This window comes from Cherax quadricarinatus, chromosome 40 (assembly GCF_038502225.1).
Source record: "Cherax quadricarinatus isolate ZL_2023a chromosome 40, ASM3850222v1, whole genome shotgun sequence".
Lineage (NCBI taxonomy): Eukaryota > Metazoa > Arthropoda > Malacostraca > Decapoda > Parastacidae > Cherax > Cherax quadricarinatus.
The window spans coordinates 17,555,373-17,573,753 of NC_091331.1; the positions used below are offsets into that span (position 1 = coordinate 17,555,373).

General features: G+C 39.6%; 1 protein-coding gene across 4 annotated transcripts in view; it reads left to right on the plus strand.

Moving 5' to 3' along the window:
* Positions 1-482: 482 nt before the first annotated feature.
* Positions 483-18,381, plus strand: part of LOC128687410 (uncharacterized) — a gene marked incomplete at its 3' end in the record, with an annotated part of 165,677 nt that continues 147,778 nt past the window's right edge. Inside the window, 1 exon segment of one of the 4 annotated variants that reach the window (XM_070092752.1) lies at positions 483-636. In XM_070092752.1, the coding sequence (XP_069948853.1) occupies positions 632-636 (5 nt within the window). 4 annotated transcript variants of the gene reach the window in all.

Consider the following 18,381-nt stretch of genomic DNA (forward strand, 5'->3'; position numbering starts at 1 on the left):
GTAAATTGTATTGATAGTAAAAATGGTAATTATTAATTTTAGTAAGTAATATCAATTGATAGTATTTAAAAAAATAGGTAGTAATATGGACAGAGAAAGTATCGATTCAGCTAATATTTAAGCAAACAATAGTAAATAAGAAAATTAGATAAGGTGAGTTATGCTTACTAGTAAAATCACAAAATGAGGTAGTTGATTATTTAATTACTAAGAGATTGTACTACGAGATTTGAACAATAATGGAGCAAAACATGCACTACATTACGTAGGCTTTTAGGTTGGACATTTAGTTATCAAAAGATTACAAGAGGTGCATGATGGGTCCAGTCCGTGTGCATTGTAACCTCATTATCCAACTCCATTTTAAAAATGTATATGCTTGTTTTTAAATGATTAGTGGGTTTTGTATAACTAATGAATATAGACAGCGAATTTTTGTCTTGTTTATTTGTAATGTTACATTCAAAGTTTATTCTCTATAAGGATTACAATGCTGAGTTTACAGAATTTGGTTATTGTGTGGTTTACATGTAGTAAAATAATAATTAGAGTGTACCACTAGAACACCTAGGATGGCTAGGCATTTCGGGCAGACTTAAATTAAATCTTAAGTTTAAAATATTACAAAATTATGAGGTAAGTTGGTATTATGGCTAAGTGACTAAATACTAGTTTGTGAGTTTAGCAATGTGAATGCTTTTGTTTTGGCACTATACATAGTTATGGTAATGTGTTACACTGGTTGTTAGATCAGGTGAGGTGATGGAGGCACCAGAGTGACCACCTGCTGCTGGCAACACCTCTCTAATATTTATCTTTCTCTTAAGTAAGTTTTATTTTTTTCAGTGTTGCTCTATCGTAATGTACAACTTAACATAGGGTAACCCAATCAAGTCAAACAATGTGACTTATTTCTGTCTAGTTCCTTAATTGTTTACACAAGAATGGAGGAGTGGTAATACACTGATAGACTACCAACCAGTAAGTCAATAAGACTGTCATAGCTCGCATTTTGAGTTTTATTTACAAAAATGAAGGAACACTGCAATAGGCCTACTAGCCCATGCTAAGTAAGTCTTAACTCATCCACTTATGTCCCCTTAATAAGAAAGTTTATTTAGGTACAGGTTCCATAAGTATAGTTACAAATTTATGTACAGTAATTACAATTATCATACATAGTAACATGTGTGTAAATTACCTAGAATAACCACCCAGAATTAGACAAAGTGACTTGTTTTCGTTGGGGTCCTTGTAATATACAAAACTGTCTGACTTTTGTTGTTTGGTTATCTTAAGTAATTTACACCTCAAGGGAGGTTCCTTGATGCTGGTAAGAGGCTCTTGATCTAGGAAACATCTGTGCTCCACTTAATTGAATTGAGTCTCAATACCTTCCATCCCTCCCCACATGTGCTGTATAATCCTACGGGTTTAGTGCTCCCCCATGATTATAATAAATTAGGTAATTTTACACACAAAAATCAAAATAAAAAATAAGATTTTTGATCTCTTTGTAAAGCTTACAATGTGTATTTACATTTTATAATCTGATTGGTACAAATAATAATATTAATAATAATCATAATAATAATAATAATTAATAATAATTTTATTTCTACAAGCACAGGTACAGGTATACAGTCCTAGCTGACATCAATGACATATTACTATATAGAAATCCAGTTGTTATGCACAGCATGTCAGGCAAATTAGGTCTATTTTGTCCCATAATGCGACCCACACCAGTCCACTAACTCCCAGGTACCCATTTTATACTGATGGTTGAACATGGACAGCAGGTGTCTTATGGAAACACGTCCTAATGTTATCCAGCTGTACTGGGGATTTGAACTCTGGACCTCAGTGTGTGAGCTGAGTGGGCTAGTGATCGAGCTACGGGACACCACTATCATGCCGAGGCAGACTTAACCTAATACTTAAAGACTACATAAGTCTAGACAGGTGAAGTGTGTTAAACTATGTATGATAATTGTATTACTTATGTGTACCTGTACCTAAATAAGCTTAATTTGAAATCAGTCATATACCTCTGTAACTTGCTCAGCTATCAAAACTTTGAGGCCCAGTCCCTGGACCCATTATGTACCTCTGTAATCTTTTGACTACCGCTCACAGGATGGGTATCGGGTGCATAATAAACATATTAAACTTAAACTAAACTTAACCCTAAAAATTAAAACAGCTAAGTAATTCAGCTGTGAAAAGTCATTTAAAGTATGTAAAAGGAAGAGCAATAAGATAAGAAGAGATTGATAAGATTTTGTTTGGATTTTTAACCCCTGAGGGTTAGCCACTCAGGATAATTCAATAAAGTCAGTGCATCATTGACAACTGTCTCTTATTCAAATTCAAATTCAAACTTTTATTCTCTATAAGTATTACAATGCTGAGTTTACAGAATTTGGTTATTGTGTGGTTTACATGTAGTAAGATAATAATTACAGAGTGTACCACTAGAACGCCTAGCATGGCTAGGCATTTCGGGCAGACTTATATTAAATCTTAAGTTTAAAATGTTACAAAATTATGAGATAAGTTGGTATTATGGCTAAGTGACTAAATACTAGTTGTGAGTTTAGCAATGTGAATGCTTTTGTTTTGGCACTATACATAGTTTCAGTATTGGAGTATCACAGGCCAACTTATGACTAGTTAAGATTCATTATTTTGAGATTGAGATTGATATTTCTGTTTATGGTCAAATGGGTGAGTGAGTGTAAGTGTGAACCACCAGGTGGTATTCGTATTATTAGTTGACAGGGTGTATCAGGGAGATAAGATGTTTTCTGATGGTAGTTTTAAAGGTGATGAATGTGTCTGCAGTTTTGGAATTTTCAGGTAGGGTGTTCCAGATTTTAGGGCCTTTGACATGCATTGAATTTTTGTAAAGGTTTAGTCGGACACGGGGAATGTCATAGAGATGTTTGTGTCTGGTGTTGTGCCTGTGGGTTCTGTCACAACTATCAAGAAAGCGTTTTAGGTCAAGGTTAATATTGGAATTTAAGGTCCTGTAGATGTAGATTGCACAGTAGTAAGTGTGGATGTACTGAACAGGGAGTAAGTTTAGATCTATGAAGAGTGGGGGGGGGGGGTGCTGCCAGGGATGGGATTTAGTGATTATTCTTACTGCGGCTTTTTGTTGTTATTATTGGCTTTAGGTGTGTTGCTGCAGTTGAACCCCAAGCACAGATAGCATAGGTGAGGTATGGATATATAAGTGAATGGTATAGTGTGAGAAGGGCAGTTTGCGGCACGTAGTATCGTATCTTGGAGAGGATCCCAACCGTTTTGGATACTTTTTTGGTTATGTGTTGGATATGGGTGCTGAAGTTCAGGTTGTTGTCGAGGTATAGGCCTAGGAATTTGCCCTCATTATGCCTGGTAATTAGAGTGTTGTCGATCTTAATGTTAATTTGCGCATCTCCTGCTCTGCTACCAAACATAATGTAGTAGGTTTTGTCAACGTTAAGCATAAGTTTATTGGCTGTCATCCAAGTCGATATTTTGATCAGCTCCTCATTAACAATGGTGTTGAGGGTTGCAAGATTAGGGTGAGAGATGACATTAAGTCGTGTCGTCAGCAAAGAGAATGGGGTTCAGGTGTCGAGATACGTTTGGAAGATCATTGATGTATATGAGGAAGAGCAAAGGACCAAGGACACTTCCTTGCGGAACTCCAGTATCAAGTGGCTGTGTTGTTGATGCTGTGTCTTTAATGGTGACATACTGATACCTATTAGTAAGGTAAGATTTGAAATATGCAAGCGCATGGCCTCTTATACCATAATGGTCGTTTGTGGAGTAGGATGCCGTGGTCTACTGTGTCAAAAGCTTTTCTTAGGTCAATAAAAATTCCTAGTGGATATTCCTTATTTTCCAATGCTGTGTAAAGCAGATCTAGCATTTTTATAATTGCATTGTTAGTGCTTTTATTTTTCCTGTATCCAAATTGGCAGGGGTTGAGTATGTTTTGTGATGTTATAAATGAATCCAGTCTCCTGTGCACAAGTTTCTCAAAGATTTTGGATAGCAATGGTAAGTTTGATATTGGCCTTTTGATATTGTTTAAATCTGTAGGGTCACCACCTTTATGTATTGGTGTAACCCTTGCCGTCTTGAGTAGTTTCGGGAAGGTGCTAGCTTCTAGTGACTTGTTAAAAAGCATTGAGATAGTATGCGAGAGGACATGGGCCACTCTCTTGTACAATAATGGTGGGACATGAGACAAATTCCCTGAGTTATTTTTAAGTGACTTTATAATCTCGGTGACTTCCGTGGGCTCAGTTGGAGCAAGATAGAAGGAATTTGGGAAATTCCCATCTAGGTAGTCCCCGGCATGGGCATTGGTATGTGGGATTTTATTGGCGAGATTAGAACCTATGGTTGAGAAGAAGTCGTTTATCTTGTTAGCTGTGTCGGTGGGTTGCAGTGGTGTTTCATTAGGTTTAGTTAGGACAGTATTCTTGTTTTTTTTTCAGTTTGTGGTTCCCTAGAATCTGAGAGTGTTTTCCAGGTATTTTTTATATCTCCTCTTGTGTCAGTGAATCTACTGGAGTAGTATAGTTGTTTGGCTTTCTTTATTACTTTGGTGAGGACTGATGAATAGTGTTTAAGAATATCTTTGTGTATTAAGCCCTGTCTATATTGCTTTTCATATTGGTGTTTCTTATCAATGGATTTCAGAGTGGTGCTGGTTAGCCATGGGCAACCAAGCCGTTTGTTTGTGATCTGTTTCGTTTTTATAGGACAATGTTTGTTGTATAGTCTAAGTAATTTGTTAAGAAAAATGTCTGTCCAGTCGTCAATACCATTGGCCTTGGAGAATTCTGTAGGCCAGTCAACAGTCTCTAGGTCTGCTGTGAACTTCCTTATTGAGGCCTCATCATGGAGTCTAAATGAGACTTTGTTGTATTCAAGTGGTGGTTTACTAATGTTTGTCAAGAGGAAGGTAGGGTAGTGGTCTGTTGTGCTATCTGTGATTACCTATGGGGGTCTATAAATCTTGTCCCTCAGGATGTGACCACACCAGTTGAGTAACACCCAGGTACCTACAGTGGTCCCTCGCTTTTCATAGTTCTCGGCAATCGTAAATTTCGCCAATCATAGGGGTATTTTTGTATAAACATGGACTCGCTTTTCATAGGTTGACTCGTGAATAGTAGTTCGTCCAGGACGTTTACGCACGATGTGAGCCGGGGAGGCCTCCCTACCTAGCCAGTCTGGCATTGTTTACCAGTGAGTGAAGGTCCCTCAAGTGCTCCTATGAAATATTTCATAATCCACTCATTTTAGTGCTTGCAAGTACTAAATAAGCTACCATGGCTCCAAAGAAAGTTCCTAGTGCCAAGCCTGTGGTAAAGAAGGTGAGAAATATGTACAGTGACAAAGTCTTGGGCTATTTTAGGGAAGTGTTAAAGAGACGCCAGAAATAGAGCTCTCTCCACAGTTACTTTGCGAGACAGGACTAGAGTGACTCTCAAGGTGGTCCTAGTGGCATTAAGAAACAGAGAAGACAAGCAACCCCAGAGAAGCAATTGGTACCTGAGGTGTTGCTGGAAGGGGATTCCCCTTCCAAACTGTAAACAATCCAATCTTTCTCCTCCTCCAGTCTCCCATACACTAAGAAGAATCTCCAATAAAGGTAAGTGTTATGCTGTTAATGCTTCATTCATCATTTCCCATTGTATTGTTTATGTACTACATGTGTATTTCATGTAAAAATTTTTTTTGTTTTAATACTTCTGAGTGTCAGAAACGGATTAATTATATTTACATTATTTCTTATGGGAAAATTGATAAACAAATCGTAAATTTCGTTTATAGTAGCTCCTCTAGGAACGGATTAATTACGAAAAACGAGGGACCACTGTACTTGCCTGTTAAGTGAACGGGAACAATAGGCATAAGGAAAGACTCATTGTTGTCACCCTTGCTGGGGATCGAACCACGGACACTCAGTGTGTGAGGTAAGAGTGTTGCTTATGAGGTCAAGGGACACCACACAGGAATAAACTGAACTGAATTATTTACATGAACATTAAATAGAACGGATCAGCTTACAGTAATAGGTACACAAATGTTAACTATACAAGAAATCACTCTCCCTTTCTTTAGCTTCATTCATTAGGTACTTTCTAGCTCTTCCTGAATTGGCTCATGCTTGGACTGGTTTTAACATATTCAGGCAATCCATTCTGCTTCTTTATTGCTGTATAATAACAGGTGTTTGAGGACTGGCCTCCACTGTACGTTCTACAAAGGTGGTCACGTTTAAACACCTTTTTAAAATTATGCAGGAATAAACGAGTGGAATGGATTACTTGAATGTGTCAAAGCCAGTCCTAGCATGAGCCAGTTCAGGAAGTGAGCTAAAGGGTACTTGCCCAAAGTTCTTACCTCAGTGACATTTCCTGAGACTTCGTACCATATGTACTATTTATTTGAAAAAGTTTCAGTCCTGGGATCTTGATCACTTGAGAATGATTGAAGACCGAGTGCTGAAGCATGTCTTTTTAAACCACTTTGTCAGTACTAATTAATGAGGTTTATATCAGTTTGTTTCACTCATTCAGTGGAAATAAGTCACTTTCTGTGACTTGGGCTATCCTACATAATTTACATACACAACATACTGCTGTGTAAGACATTTGTAATCACCTTAGATTTGTTTAATTGTACGTAGTACTTGTGTAAATTGCACATACATTTACCTGGAGTTTACCTGGAGAGAGTTCCGGGGGTCAACACCCCCGCGGCCCGGTCTGTGACCAGGCCTCCTGGTGGATCAGAGCCTGATCAACCAGGCTGTTGCTGCTGGCTTCACGCAAACCAACGTACGAGCCACAGCCCGGCTGGTCAGGAACCGACTTTAGGTGCTTGTCCAGTGCCAGCTTGAAGACTGCCAGGGGTCTGTTGGTAATCCCCCTTATGTATGCTGGGAGGCCGTTGAACGGTCTCGGGGCCCCTGACACTTATTGTATGGTCTCTTAACGTGCTAGTGACACCCCTGCTTTTCATTGGGGGGATGTTGCATCGTCTGCCAAGTCTTTTGCTTTCGTAGTGAGTGATTTTCGTGTGCAAGTTCGGTACTAGTCCCTCTAGGATTTTCCAGGTGTATATAATCATGTATCTCTCCCGCCTGCGTTCCAGGGAATACAGTTTTAGGAACCTCAAGCGCTCCCAGTAATTGAGGTGTTTTATCTCCGTTATGCGCGCCGTGAAGGTTCTCTGTACATTTTCTAGGTCGGCAATTTCACCTGCCTTGAAAGGTGCTGTTAGTGTGCAGCAATATTCCAGCTTAAATAGAACAAGTGACCTGAAGAGTGTCATCATGGGCTTGGCCTCCGTAGTTTTGAAGGTTCTCATTATCCATCCTGTCATTTTTCTAGCAGATGCGATTGATACAATGTTATGGTCCTTGAAGGTGAGATCCTCCGACATGATCACTCCTAGGTCTTTGACGTTGGTGTTTTGCTCTATTTTGTGGCCAGAATTTGTTTTGTACTCTGATGAAGATTTAATTTCCTCATGTTTACCATATCTGAGTAATTGAAATTTCTCATCGTTGAACTTCATATTGTTTTCTGCAGCCCACTGAAAGATTCGGTTGATGTCCGCCTGGAGCCTTGCAGTGTCTGCAATGGAAGACACTGTCATGCAGATTCGGGTGTCATCTGCAAAGGAAGACACGGTGCTGTGGCTGACATCCTTGTCTATGTCGGATATGAGGATGAGGAACAAGATGGGAGCGAGTACTGTGCCTTGTGGAACAGAGCTTTTCACCGTAGCTGCCTCGGACTTTACTCTGTTGACGACTACTCTCTGTGTTCTGTTAGTGAGGAAATTATAGATCCATCGACCGACTTCTCCTGTTATTCCTTTAGCACGCATTTTGTGCGCTATTACGCCATGGTCACACTTGTCGAAGGCTTTTGCAAAGTCTGTATATATTACATCTGCATTCTTTTTATCTTCTAGTGCATTTAGGACCTTGTTGTAGTGATCCAATAGTTGAGACAGACAGGAGCAACCTGTTCTAAACCCATGTTGCCCTGGGTTGTGTAACTGATGGGTTTCTAAATGGGTGGTGATCTTGCTTCTTAGGACCCTTTCAAAGATTTTTATGATATGGGATGTTAGTGCTATCGGTCTGTAGTTCTTTGCTGTTGCTTTACTGCCCCCTTTGTGGAGTGGGGCTATGTCTGTTGTTTTTAGTAACTGTGGGACGACCCCCGCGTCCATGTTCCCTCTCCATAGGATGGAAAAGGCTCGTGATAGGGGCTTCTTGCAGTTCTTGATGAACACGGAGTTCCATGAGTCTGGCCCTGGGGCAGAGTGCATGGGCATGTCATTTATCGCCTGTTCGAAGTCATTTGGCGTCAGGATAACATCGGATAGGCTTGTGTTAACCAAATTTTGTGGCTCTCTCATAAAAAATTCATTTTGATCTTCGACTCTGTCTGGTTAGCGGCTTGCTAAAAACTGAGTCATATTGGGACTTGAGTAGCTCACTCATTTCCTTGCTGTCATCTGTGTAGGACCCATCTTGTTTAAGTAGGGGCCCAATACTGGACATTGTTCTCAACTTTGATTTGGCATAGGAGAAGAAATACTTTGGGTTTCTTTCGATTTCATTTATGGCTTTTAGTTCTTCCCGCGATTCCTGACTCCTATAAGATTCCTTTAGCTTAAGTTCGATGCTTGCTATTTCTCTGACCAGTGTCTCCCTACGCATTTCAGATATATTGACCTCTTTTAGCTGCTCTGTTATTCTTTTCTGTCGCCTGTAAAGGGAGCGCCTGTCTCTTTCTATTTTACATCTACTCCTCCTTTTTCTTAGAGGAATAAGCCTTGTGCATACATCGAGTGCCACCAAGTTAATCTGTTCTAGGCATAAGTTGGGGTCTGTGTTGCTTAGTATATCTTACCAGCTTATATCAGTTAGGACTTGGTTTACTTGGTCCCACTTTGTTTTTGTTATTGTAGTTGAATTTGGTGAATGCTCCCTCGTGACTAGTCTCATTATGTCGGTCTGGGGCTCCACGCATACATGTCTGAACCTCAATTATGTTGTGATCTGAGTATATTGTTTTTGATATGGTGACATTTCTTATCAGATCATCATTGTTAGTGAAGATGAGGTCTAGTGTATTCTCCAGTCTAGTAGGCTCTATTATTTGCTGGTTTAACCCTTTGACTGTCGCGGCCGTATATATACGTTTGTGAGGTACCGTGTTTGACGTATATATACTCATAAATTCTAGCGGCTTCAAATCAGGCAGGAGAAAGCTAGTAGGCCCACATGTGAGAGAATGGGTCTGTGTGGTCAGTGTGCACCACATAAAAAAAATCCTGGAGCACGCAGTGCATAATGAGAAAAAAAAAACTCCGACCGTTTTTTTTAATTAAAATGCCGACTTTGTGGTCTATTTTCGTATAGTATTTGTGGTTGTATTCTCGTTTTCATGGTCTCATTTGATAGAATGGAAACTATATTATAGAAATGGAGGTGATTTTGATTAATTTTACTATAAAAAGAACCTGGAAATGGAGCACAAATTACAGGAAATGTTTGATTTTTGCCGATGTTCAAAAGTAAACAAATGATGTCATTGTCCAATAAATGTCCAAATAGCCATTCTAATACGCAGTCATGAATGGGTTGATGTAATTTTTACAATTATTACAGTATTGCAGTAGTCTGCATAACAGTAAATCTTCTATTTTTTGTTTGAATAAAATTTCAAAATAAAAAGCAAGAGTAATATCACAGGGACCTGGAGACATGACTGATGAACAAAGAAAATCTTATTTTAGAGCCAGGAATGTCTGCATTGTTCATTCTGGACCTTATTTTGAAATTGTCGTATTTTTTAATTTTCGTGAAATTGGCCAAATTGCAAATTTCTGACCATGTTATTGGGTAGTTGAAATCGGTAAATGGGCAGTTTCTTGTGCCCAATCGATAGAAAAAATAGAGTTCTGAAGAAATAGTTATGAGTTTGGTTGACTGGAATAACGGAATTAGCCGAAAATAGGGCTCAAAGTGGGCGAAATTGCCGATTTTTAAATATCGCCGAAGTCGCTAACTTCGCGAGAGCGTAATTCCGTCAGTTTTCCATCAAATTTCGTTTTTTTGGTGTCTTTACCATCGGGAAAAGATTCTCTATCATTTCATAAGAAAAAATAATTTTTTTTTTTCGAATATTTTGCGACACCAGGAGCAACTTAAGGATTGGGCCCTTCGACAGTCAAAGGGTTAAATTGAATTTTGTGCAGAGATTTAAAAGCTCGCTTGAGTGTGAGTTTTCATCAGAGCTGCCTCCTGGTGTTATTACTGCTACAATATTATTTGCTATATTCCTCCATTTTAGGTGCCTTAAGTTGAAGTCCCCCAGGAGCAAGATGTTTGGTGCAGGAGCTGGAAGATTTTCCAGACAGTGGTCAATTTTTAGCAGCTGTTCCTGGAATTGCTGGGATGTTGCATCCGGAGGCTTGTAGACTACCACTATGACTAGGTTTTGGTTCTCGACCTTTACTGCTAAAACTTCCACTACATCATTTGAGGCATTTAGCAGTTCTGTGCAAACAAGTGACTCTGCAATGTCCAGGCCAACCCTTCCCCTTGTGCCTGTTCACTCTGTCACATCTGTATAGGTTGTAACCTGGGATCCATATTTCGTTGTCCAAGTGATCCTTTATGTGGGTCTCAGTGAAAGCCGCGAACATTGCCTTTGCCTCTGCAAGCAGTCCACGGATGAAAGGTATTTTGTTGTTTGTTGCTGGCTTTAGACCCTGTATATTTGCAAAGAAGAATGTCATCGGACTGGTGGTATTGTTGGTACTGCATACTATTTATTTATTTATTTAATGTCTTTGCAAACAGTACATTGAGATTGTGTATATACAATAGTGGGTTGCAATGCAAAGAGAGCCTCTATTATGCCTTGGCATTATGTAAGTATTATAGTAATTATTTCATAGTTGTACAGTAGAATATTAATTATAAATGAATCAAAATTTGTATAATACAAAGATATACGTATTTATATTCTAAAATGCTTTTGTGAAAAACAATGATTCAATTATATTCCTGTCAACAATGGATAAAAGGTTCAGTGTGATTGTTTCAGTTATGATGTGGGAGTACATAGGTGAGTAAATGTATTCTCAGTATTCAGCATTTAGTCTAGGGTGATTAAGTGGCTTTTGAGAAGAGTCTTAAATTGATTTTCAGACTGGGTTACTTTAATATCTTTTTTTTTTTTTTTTTTTATTAACACACTGGCCAATTCCTGCCAAGGCAGGGTGGCCCGAAAAAGAAAAACTTTCACCATCATTCACTCCATCACTGTCTTGCCAGAAGGGTGCTTTACACTACAGTTTTTAAACTGCAACATTAACACCCCTCCTTCAGAGTAGTAGGTAGTAGGTTGGTAGACAGCAACCACCCAGGGAAGTACTACCGTCCTGCCAGATGACTGTGAAACAGAAACCTGTAACTGTTTTACATGATGGTAGGATTGCTTGTGTCTTTTTCTGTCTCATAAACACACTAGATAACAGGGATATCTTGCTACTCCTACTTACAGTTTGGCCACACTTCACAGACACACACATGCATATATATATATATACATACATCTAGGTTTTTCTCCTTTTTCTAAATAGCTCTTGTTCTTCTTTATTTCTTCTATTGTCCATGGGGAAGTGGAAAAGAATCTTTCCTCCGTAAGCCATGCGTGTCGTATAAGGCAACTAAAATGCCGGGAGCAATGGGCTAGTAACCCCTTCTCCTGTAAACATTTACTAAAAAAGAGAAGAAGAAAAACTTTAATATCTTCTGGTAATGAATTCCATATTTTGGGGCCCTTTATGTGCATAGAGTTTTTACACAGTGTGATATGGACACGAGGTGTATCAAAAAGAGATCTGTGTCTTGTGTTGTGGTCATGTGTCCTGTTTAGGTTGGTGAGGAAAAGTTTGAGTGGGGGTTTATATTTGCGTGTATTCTGTGTATGTAGTAGGCACATGAATAAGTATGGATGTTCTTAATGGTAAGTAGATTCAGACTTTTGAAAATTGGTGGAGTATGCTGGCGGGAGTGGGAATTTGTTATCATTCTTACTGCTGCCTTTTGCTGGGTTATTAGGGGTTTTAGGTGATTGGATGTTGTTGATCCCCATGCACAAATTCCATATGTAAGATAAGGGTATATGAGTGAATGGTACAGTGCCAGGAGAGCTGATTGTGGAATGTAGTACCTTATCTTTGATAGTATGCCTACAGTCTTGGAGATTTTCTTGGTGATTTGTTGTATGTGTGTCCGGAACTTAAGGCTACTGTCAAGGTGGATACCTAGTAATTTTCCCTCTGTGAGTCTTGTGACTGATGATCCATTTAGCGTAATGTTAATTGGATCATTTGCAGCTTTGTTTCCAAACTGAATGAAATAGGTTTTATCAGTGTTCAGGGTAAGTTTGTTAGTCATCATCCAGGCAGATATTTTCTGTAATTCAGCATTGACTGTGTTTGCTAGTATGACTGCGTTTGGGTGGGAAAATACATATGTAGTGTCATATGCAAATAATATGGGTTTGAGTAGCTGTGATGCATTCGGTAGATCATTGATGTAGATGAGAAAGAGGAGTGGTCCAAGGACGCTTCCTTGTGGAACTCCTATTGTGATTGGTTGGGTGGAGGAGTTTGCATCATTTGCATACACATATTGAGTTCTGTTACTAAGGTATGACTTTAGGTAGTTGAGGGAGTGGCCTCTGATACCATAGTGCTTTAATTTGGAGTACAGTAGTTCATGGTCGACTGTATCGAAAGCTTTATGTAAATCAATGAAAATGCCCAGCGGGATTTCTTTCTTTTCAAGTGCGGTATATATTAGTTCTAGCATGTGTATGATAGCGTCATTTGTGCTTTTATTATTTCTTAATCCAAACTGACAAGGGTTTAATACGTTCTGTGAGACGAGGTAGGAATAGGTCCGTCTATGAATTAATTTTTCAAGGATTTTAGAGAGCATTGGTAAGTTAGATATTGGTCTATAGTTATTCAAGTCAGCTTGGTCACCTCGATTGCAAACAAACCATACCATGGGCGAATCTTATTGTAGCCAGTTGGCCCAGTGACTTAACGCGTCGGTCTGGAGTTTTACGACTCTCTAACTGTGAGTTTATGTCCCGCCCGTGGTATGGTTTATATCTATGTCTTGCACCTACACTGAGTCTTAGTTCATCTACTTTGTTTTTTGCACCCCAGCTGTTTATGTAGTACATGCTAAGGAAGTTTTAGCTCGCCTTTCTCTCCTGTCTTCTTTTGTTTGTTTGATAAATTTTCCAGTTTTTATCGGTAACTATTTTATGAACTGTATTGTTTCCCAAATGTTAACCTAACAGAATTTATTTTAATTTGTGTTTTACAAGCACATTTAAGTTTTTACAATTGTCTTGAATGCACACACATTATGGACTGAACACTTTAAAGTTTGATGGTTCATAACATGTAAGTATTTTCTGATTTCACTTTCATGTAATATGAGCTCAAGCCCTAATATCTTACCTGGAGTTTACCTGGAGAGAGTTCCGGGGGTCAGTGCCCCTGGCCCGGTCCATGACCAGGCCTCGTGGTGGATCAGAGCTGTTACTGTTGGCTGCACGCAATCCAACGTACGAGCCACAGCCCAGCTGGTCAGGTACCGACTTTAGGTGCTTGTCCAGTGCCTACTTGAAGACAGCCAGGGGTCTATTGGTAATCCCCCTTATGTATGCTGGGAGGCAGTTGAACAGTCTCGGGCCCATGACACTTACTGTGTTGTCTCTTAACGTGCTAGTGACACCCCTGCTTTTCATTGGGGGGATGTTGCATCGTCTGCCGAGTCTTTTGCTTTCATTTTGAGTGATTTTTGTGTGCAAGTTCGGTACTAGTCCCTCTAGGATTTTCCAGGTGTATACAATCATGTATCTCTCCCGCCTGCATTCCAGAGAGTAAAGGTTCAGGAACTTCAAGCGCTCCCAGTAATTGAGGTGTTTTATCTCCGTTATGAGCGCCGTGAAGGTTCTCTGTACATTTTCTAGGTCAGCAATCTCGCCTGCCTTGAAAGATGCTGTTAGTGTGCAGCAATATTCCACCCTAAATAGAACAAACAACCTGAAGAGTGTCATCATGGGCTTGGCATCCCTAGTTTTGAAGGTTCTCATTATCCATCCTGTCATTTTTCTAGCAGATGCGATTAATACAATGTTATGGTCCTTGAAGGTAAGGTCCTCTGACATGATCACTTCCAGGTCTTTGATGTTGGCTTTTCGCTCTATTTTGTGGCCGGAATTTGTTTTGTACTCTGATGAAGTTTTGATTTCCTCATGTTTACCATGTCGGAGTAATTGAAATTTCTCGTCGTTGAACTTCATATTGTTTTCTGCAGCCCATTGAAAGATTTGGTTGATGTCCGCCTGGAGCCTTGCAGTATCTGCAATGGAAGACACTGTCATGCAGATTCGAGTGTCATCTGCAAAGGAAGACACGGTACTGTGGCTGACATCCTTGTCTATGTCAGATATGAGGATGAGAAACAAGATGGGAGCGAGTACTGTGCCTTGTGGAACAGAGCTTTTCGCCGTAGCTGCCTCAGACTTTACTCTGTTGACTACTACTCTTTGTGTTCTGTTTGTGAGGAAATTATAGATCCGTTTACCAACTTTTCCTGTCATTCCTTTAGCACACATTTTGTGCGCCATTATGCCTTTGTCACACTTGTCGAAGGCTTTTGCAAAGTCTGTATATATTACGTCTGCATTCTTTTTGTCTTCTAGTGCATCTAGGACCTTGTCATAGTGATCCAGTAGTTGGGATAGACAGGAGCGACCTGCTCTAAACCCATGTTGCCCTGGGTTGTGTAATTGATAGGTATATAGATGGGTGGCGATCTTGCTTCTTAGGACCCTTTCAAAGATTTTTAAGATATGGGATGTTAGTGCTATCGGTCTGTAGTTCTTTGCTATTGCTTTACTGCCCCCTTTGTGGAGTGGGGCTATGTCTGTTGTTTTTAGTAACTGTGGGACAACCCCTGTGTCCATGCTCCCTCTCCATAGGATGGTAAAAGCATGGGATAGGGGCTTCTTGCAGTTCTTGATGAACACGGAGTTCCATGAGTCTGGCCCTGGGGCAGAGTGCATGGGCATAACAGTTATCGCCTGTTCGAAGTCACTTGGCGTCAGGATAACATCAGATGGGCTTGTTTTTACCAAATTCTGTGGCTCTCTCATAAAAAATTATTTATATTTTCGACTCTCAGTCTGGTTAGCGGCTTGCTAAAAACTGAGTCATGTTGGGACTTGAGTAGCTCACTCATTTCCTTGCTTTCATCTGTGTAGGACCCATCTTGTTTAAGTAGGGGCCCAATCTGGATGTTGTTCTCGACTTTGATTTGGCATGAGAAAAGGAATACTACTTTGGGTTTCTTCCGATTTCATTTATGGCTTTTAGTTCTTCTCGCAATTCCTGACTCCTATAAGATTCCTTTAGCTTTAGTTCGATGCTTGCTGTTTCTCTGATCAGTGTCTCCCTACGCATTTCAGATATACGTACAGTGGACCCCCGCCTTATGAACGCATCGCGTTACGTTAAATCCAACATACGAAGCATTTGAAGGCAAAAATTTTGCCTTGTCTCATGATAAAAAACTTGCCTTACGTGATTCGTCTGGGACGCGTCCCACGTGTGGCCTCAGCGCCAGTGTTTACAAGCCAGCCAGTGCGTTCGCATCTGTGCATACATTTGGTACATTTCACATTATCCCAGTGTTTTTAGTGCTTGTAACTGCAAAATAAGTCATCATGGGCCCCAAGAAAGCTTCTAGTGCCATCCTTGTGGTAAAAAGGGCGAGAATTAGTATGGAATTGAAAAAACAGATTAAGGAAATGTGTGCAAAGTGGGTTGAACTGCAAACCTTTACGTTTGAAAATCACCCTGACACAGCTACTGCAAGCCGTGTTCGCAACCTTTACAATGACAATATTATGGCCCATTTTAGGAAAGTCTTAAAGGAACGGGAGGTACAGAGCTCTATGGACAGATTTGTTGTGCAACAGAGGTCCAATGACTCTCAAGCTGGTCCTAGTGGCATTAAAAGAAGGGAAGTAACCCCGGAAAAGGACTTGCTACCTCAAGTCCTAATGGAAGGGGATTCCCCTTCTAAACAATAACTTCCACACACTCCCCTCCTCCCATCCCATCAATCATCACCAGATCTTCAATAAAGGTAAGTGTCATGTATTCTATTCTTAGTAGAATAGAGTTAGTAGAGTAGTAATTGTGCATGTCTTCTTCAGTTTGTGTGTATTAAAATTAATATTTCATGTGGTAAAAAATTTTTTTTTTTTCATACTTTGGGGTGTCAGGAACGGATTAATTTGATTTCTATTATTTCTTATGGGGAAAATTAATTCAGCTAACGATAATTTCAGCTTACAATGAGCTCTCAGGAACGGATTAATGTCGTAAGGCGGGGGTCCACTGTATTGGCCTCTTTTAGCCTCTCTGTTATACTTTTCCGCCACCTGTAAAGGGAGCGCCTGTCTCTTTCTATTTTACATCTGCTCCTCCTTTTTTTCAAAGAAATAAGTCTTGAGCATACCTCGAGTGCCACAGAGTTAATATGTTCTAGGCATAAGTTGGGGTCTGTGTTGCTTACTGTTACAAAAAATGCGATTCTAAAAGCTTAGAGAACTCCAGTGAATGCTAGAAAGGACTGCCCTTCTAGCATCCAGCCTGTTACTGGGTTTTCGTAACAATTAGTCAGTATCCTTGTCCAATTATCCATTAGAATTCAGTATGATTCAATAGTGCTTCAGGATTACAACTGGAAGGCTACTAACTAGATAAATTAAAATTTAATAAATTTATTAATTATCGTCTAGAGGTATATCATATTAAATTAAATCAATCACAGTAATCAAAATAATATTAATCACTTCTCTCGTGTACAGTATTATTGTGCTGAAAGCACATATCACATTTATAAGTCTTAAGTACCGTCCGGTACATTAACATTTAATAAGATATTACAAATATGTACAAGTAGGGGACCTGAATGCTAAAGTAGGAGAAACTTTTAGAGAGGGTGTGGTAGGTAAGTTTGGAGTGCCAGGTGTAAATGATAATGTGAGCCCTTTGATTGAACTTTGTATAGAAAGGGGTTTAGTTATAGGTAATACATATCCTAAGAAAAAGAGGATAAATAAGTATACAAGATATGATGTAGGGCGAAATGACAGTAGTTTGTTGGATTATGTCTTTCAACAAACCGGCCGTATCCCACTGAGGCGGGGTGGCCCAAAAGGAAAAACAAAAGTTTCTCCTTTTACATTTAGTAATATATACAGGAGAAGAGGTTACTAGCCCCTTGGTAGATAAAAGACTGTTGAGTAGACTTCAGGATGTACATGTTTATAGAGGGGCCACAGATATTTCAGATCACTTTCTAGTTGTAGCTACACTGAGAGTAAAAGGTAGATGGGATACAAGGAGAATAGAAGCATCAGGGAAGAGAGAGGTGAAGGTTTATAAACTAAAAGAGGAGGCAGTTAGGGTAAGATATAAACAGCTATTGGAGGATAGATGGGCTAATGAGAGCATAGGCAAAGGGGTCGAAGAGGTATGGGGTAGGTTTAAAAATGTAGTGTTAGTGTTCAGCAGAAGTTTGTGGTTACAGGAAAGTGGGTGCGGGAGGGAAGAGGAGCGATTGTTGGAATGATGATATAAAGAGAGTAGTAAGGGAGAAAAAGTTAGCATATGAGAAGTTTTTACAATGTAGAAGTGATGCAAGGAGGAAAGAGTATATGGAGAAAAAGAGAGAGGTTAAGAGAGTGGTGAAGCAATGTAAAAAGAGAGCAAATGAGAGAGTGGGTGAGATGTTATCAACAAATTTTGTTGAAAATAAGAAAAAGTTTTGGAGTGAGATTAACAAGTTAAGGAAGCCTAGAGAACAAATGGATTTGTCAGTTAAAAATAGGAGAGGAGAGTTATTAAATGGAGAGTTAGAGGTATTGGGAAGATGGAGGGAATATTTTGAGGAATTGTTAAATGTTGATGAAGATAGGGAAGCTGTGATTTCGTGTATAGGGTGAGTGTGGGGGAAGTTCGTGAGGCAGTAGGTAAAATGAAAGGGGGTAAGGCAGCCGGGATTGATGGGATAAAGATAGAAATGTTAAAAGCAGGTGGGGATATAGTTTTGGAGTGGTTGGTGCAATTATTTAATGTATGGAAGAGGGTAAGGTACCTAGGGATTGGCAGAGAGCATGCATAGTTCCTTTGTATAAAGGCAAAGGGGACAAAAGAGAGTGCAAA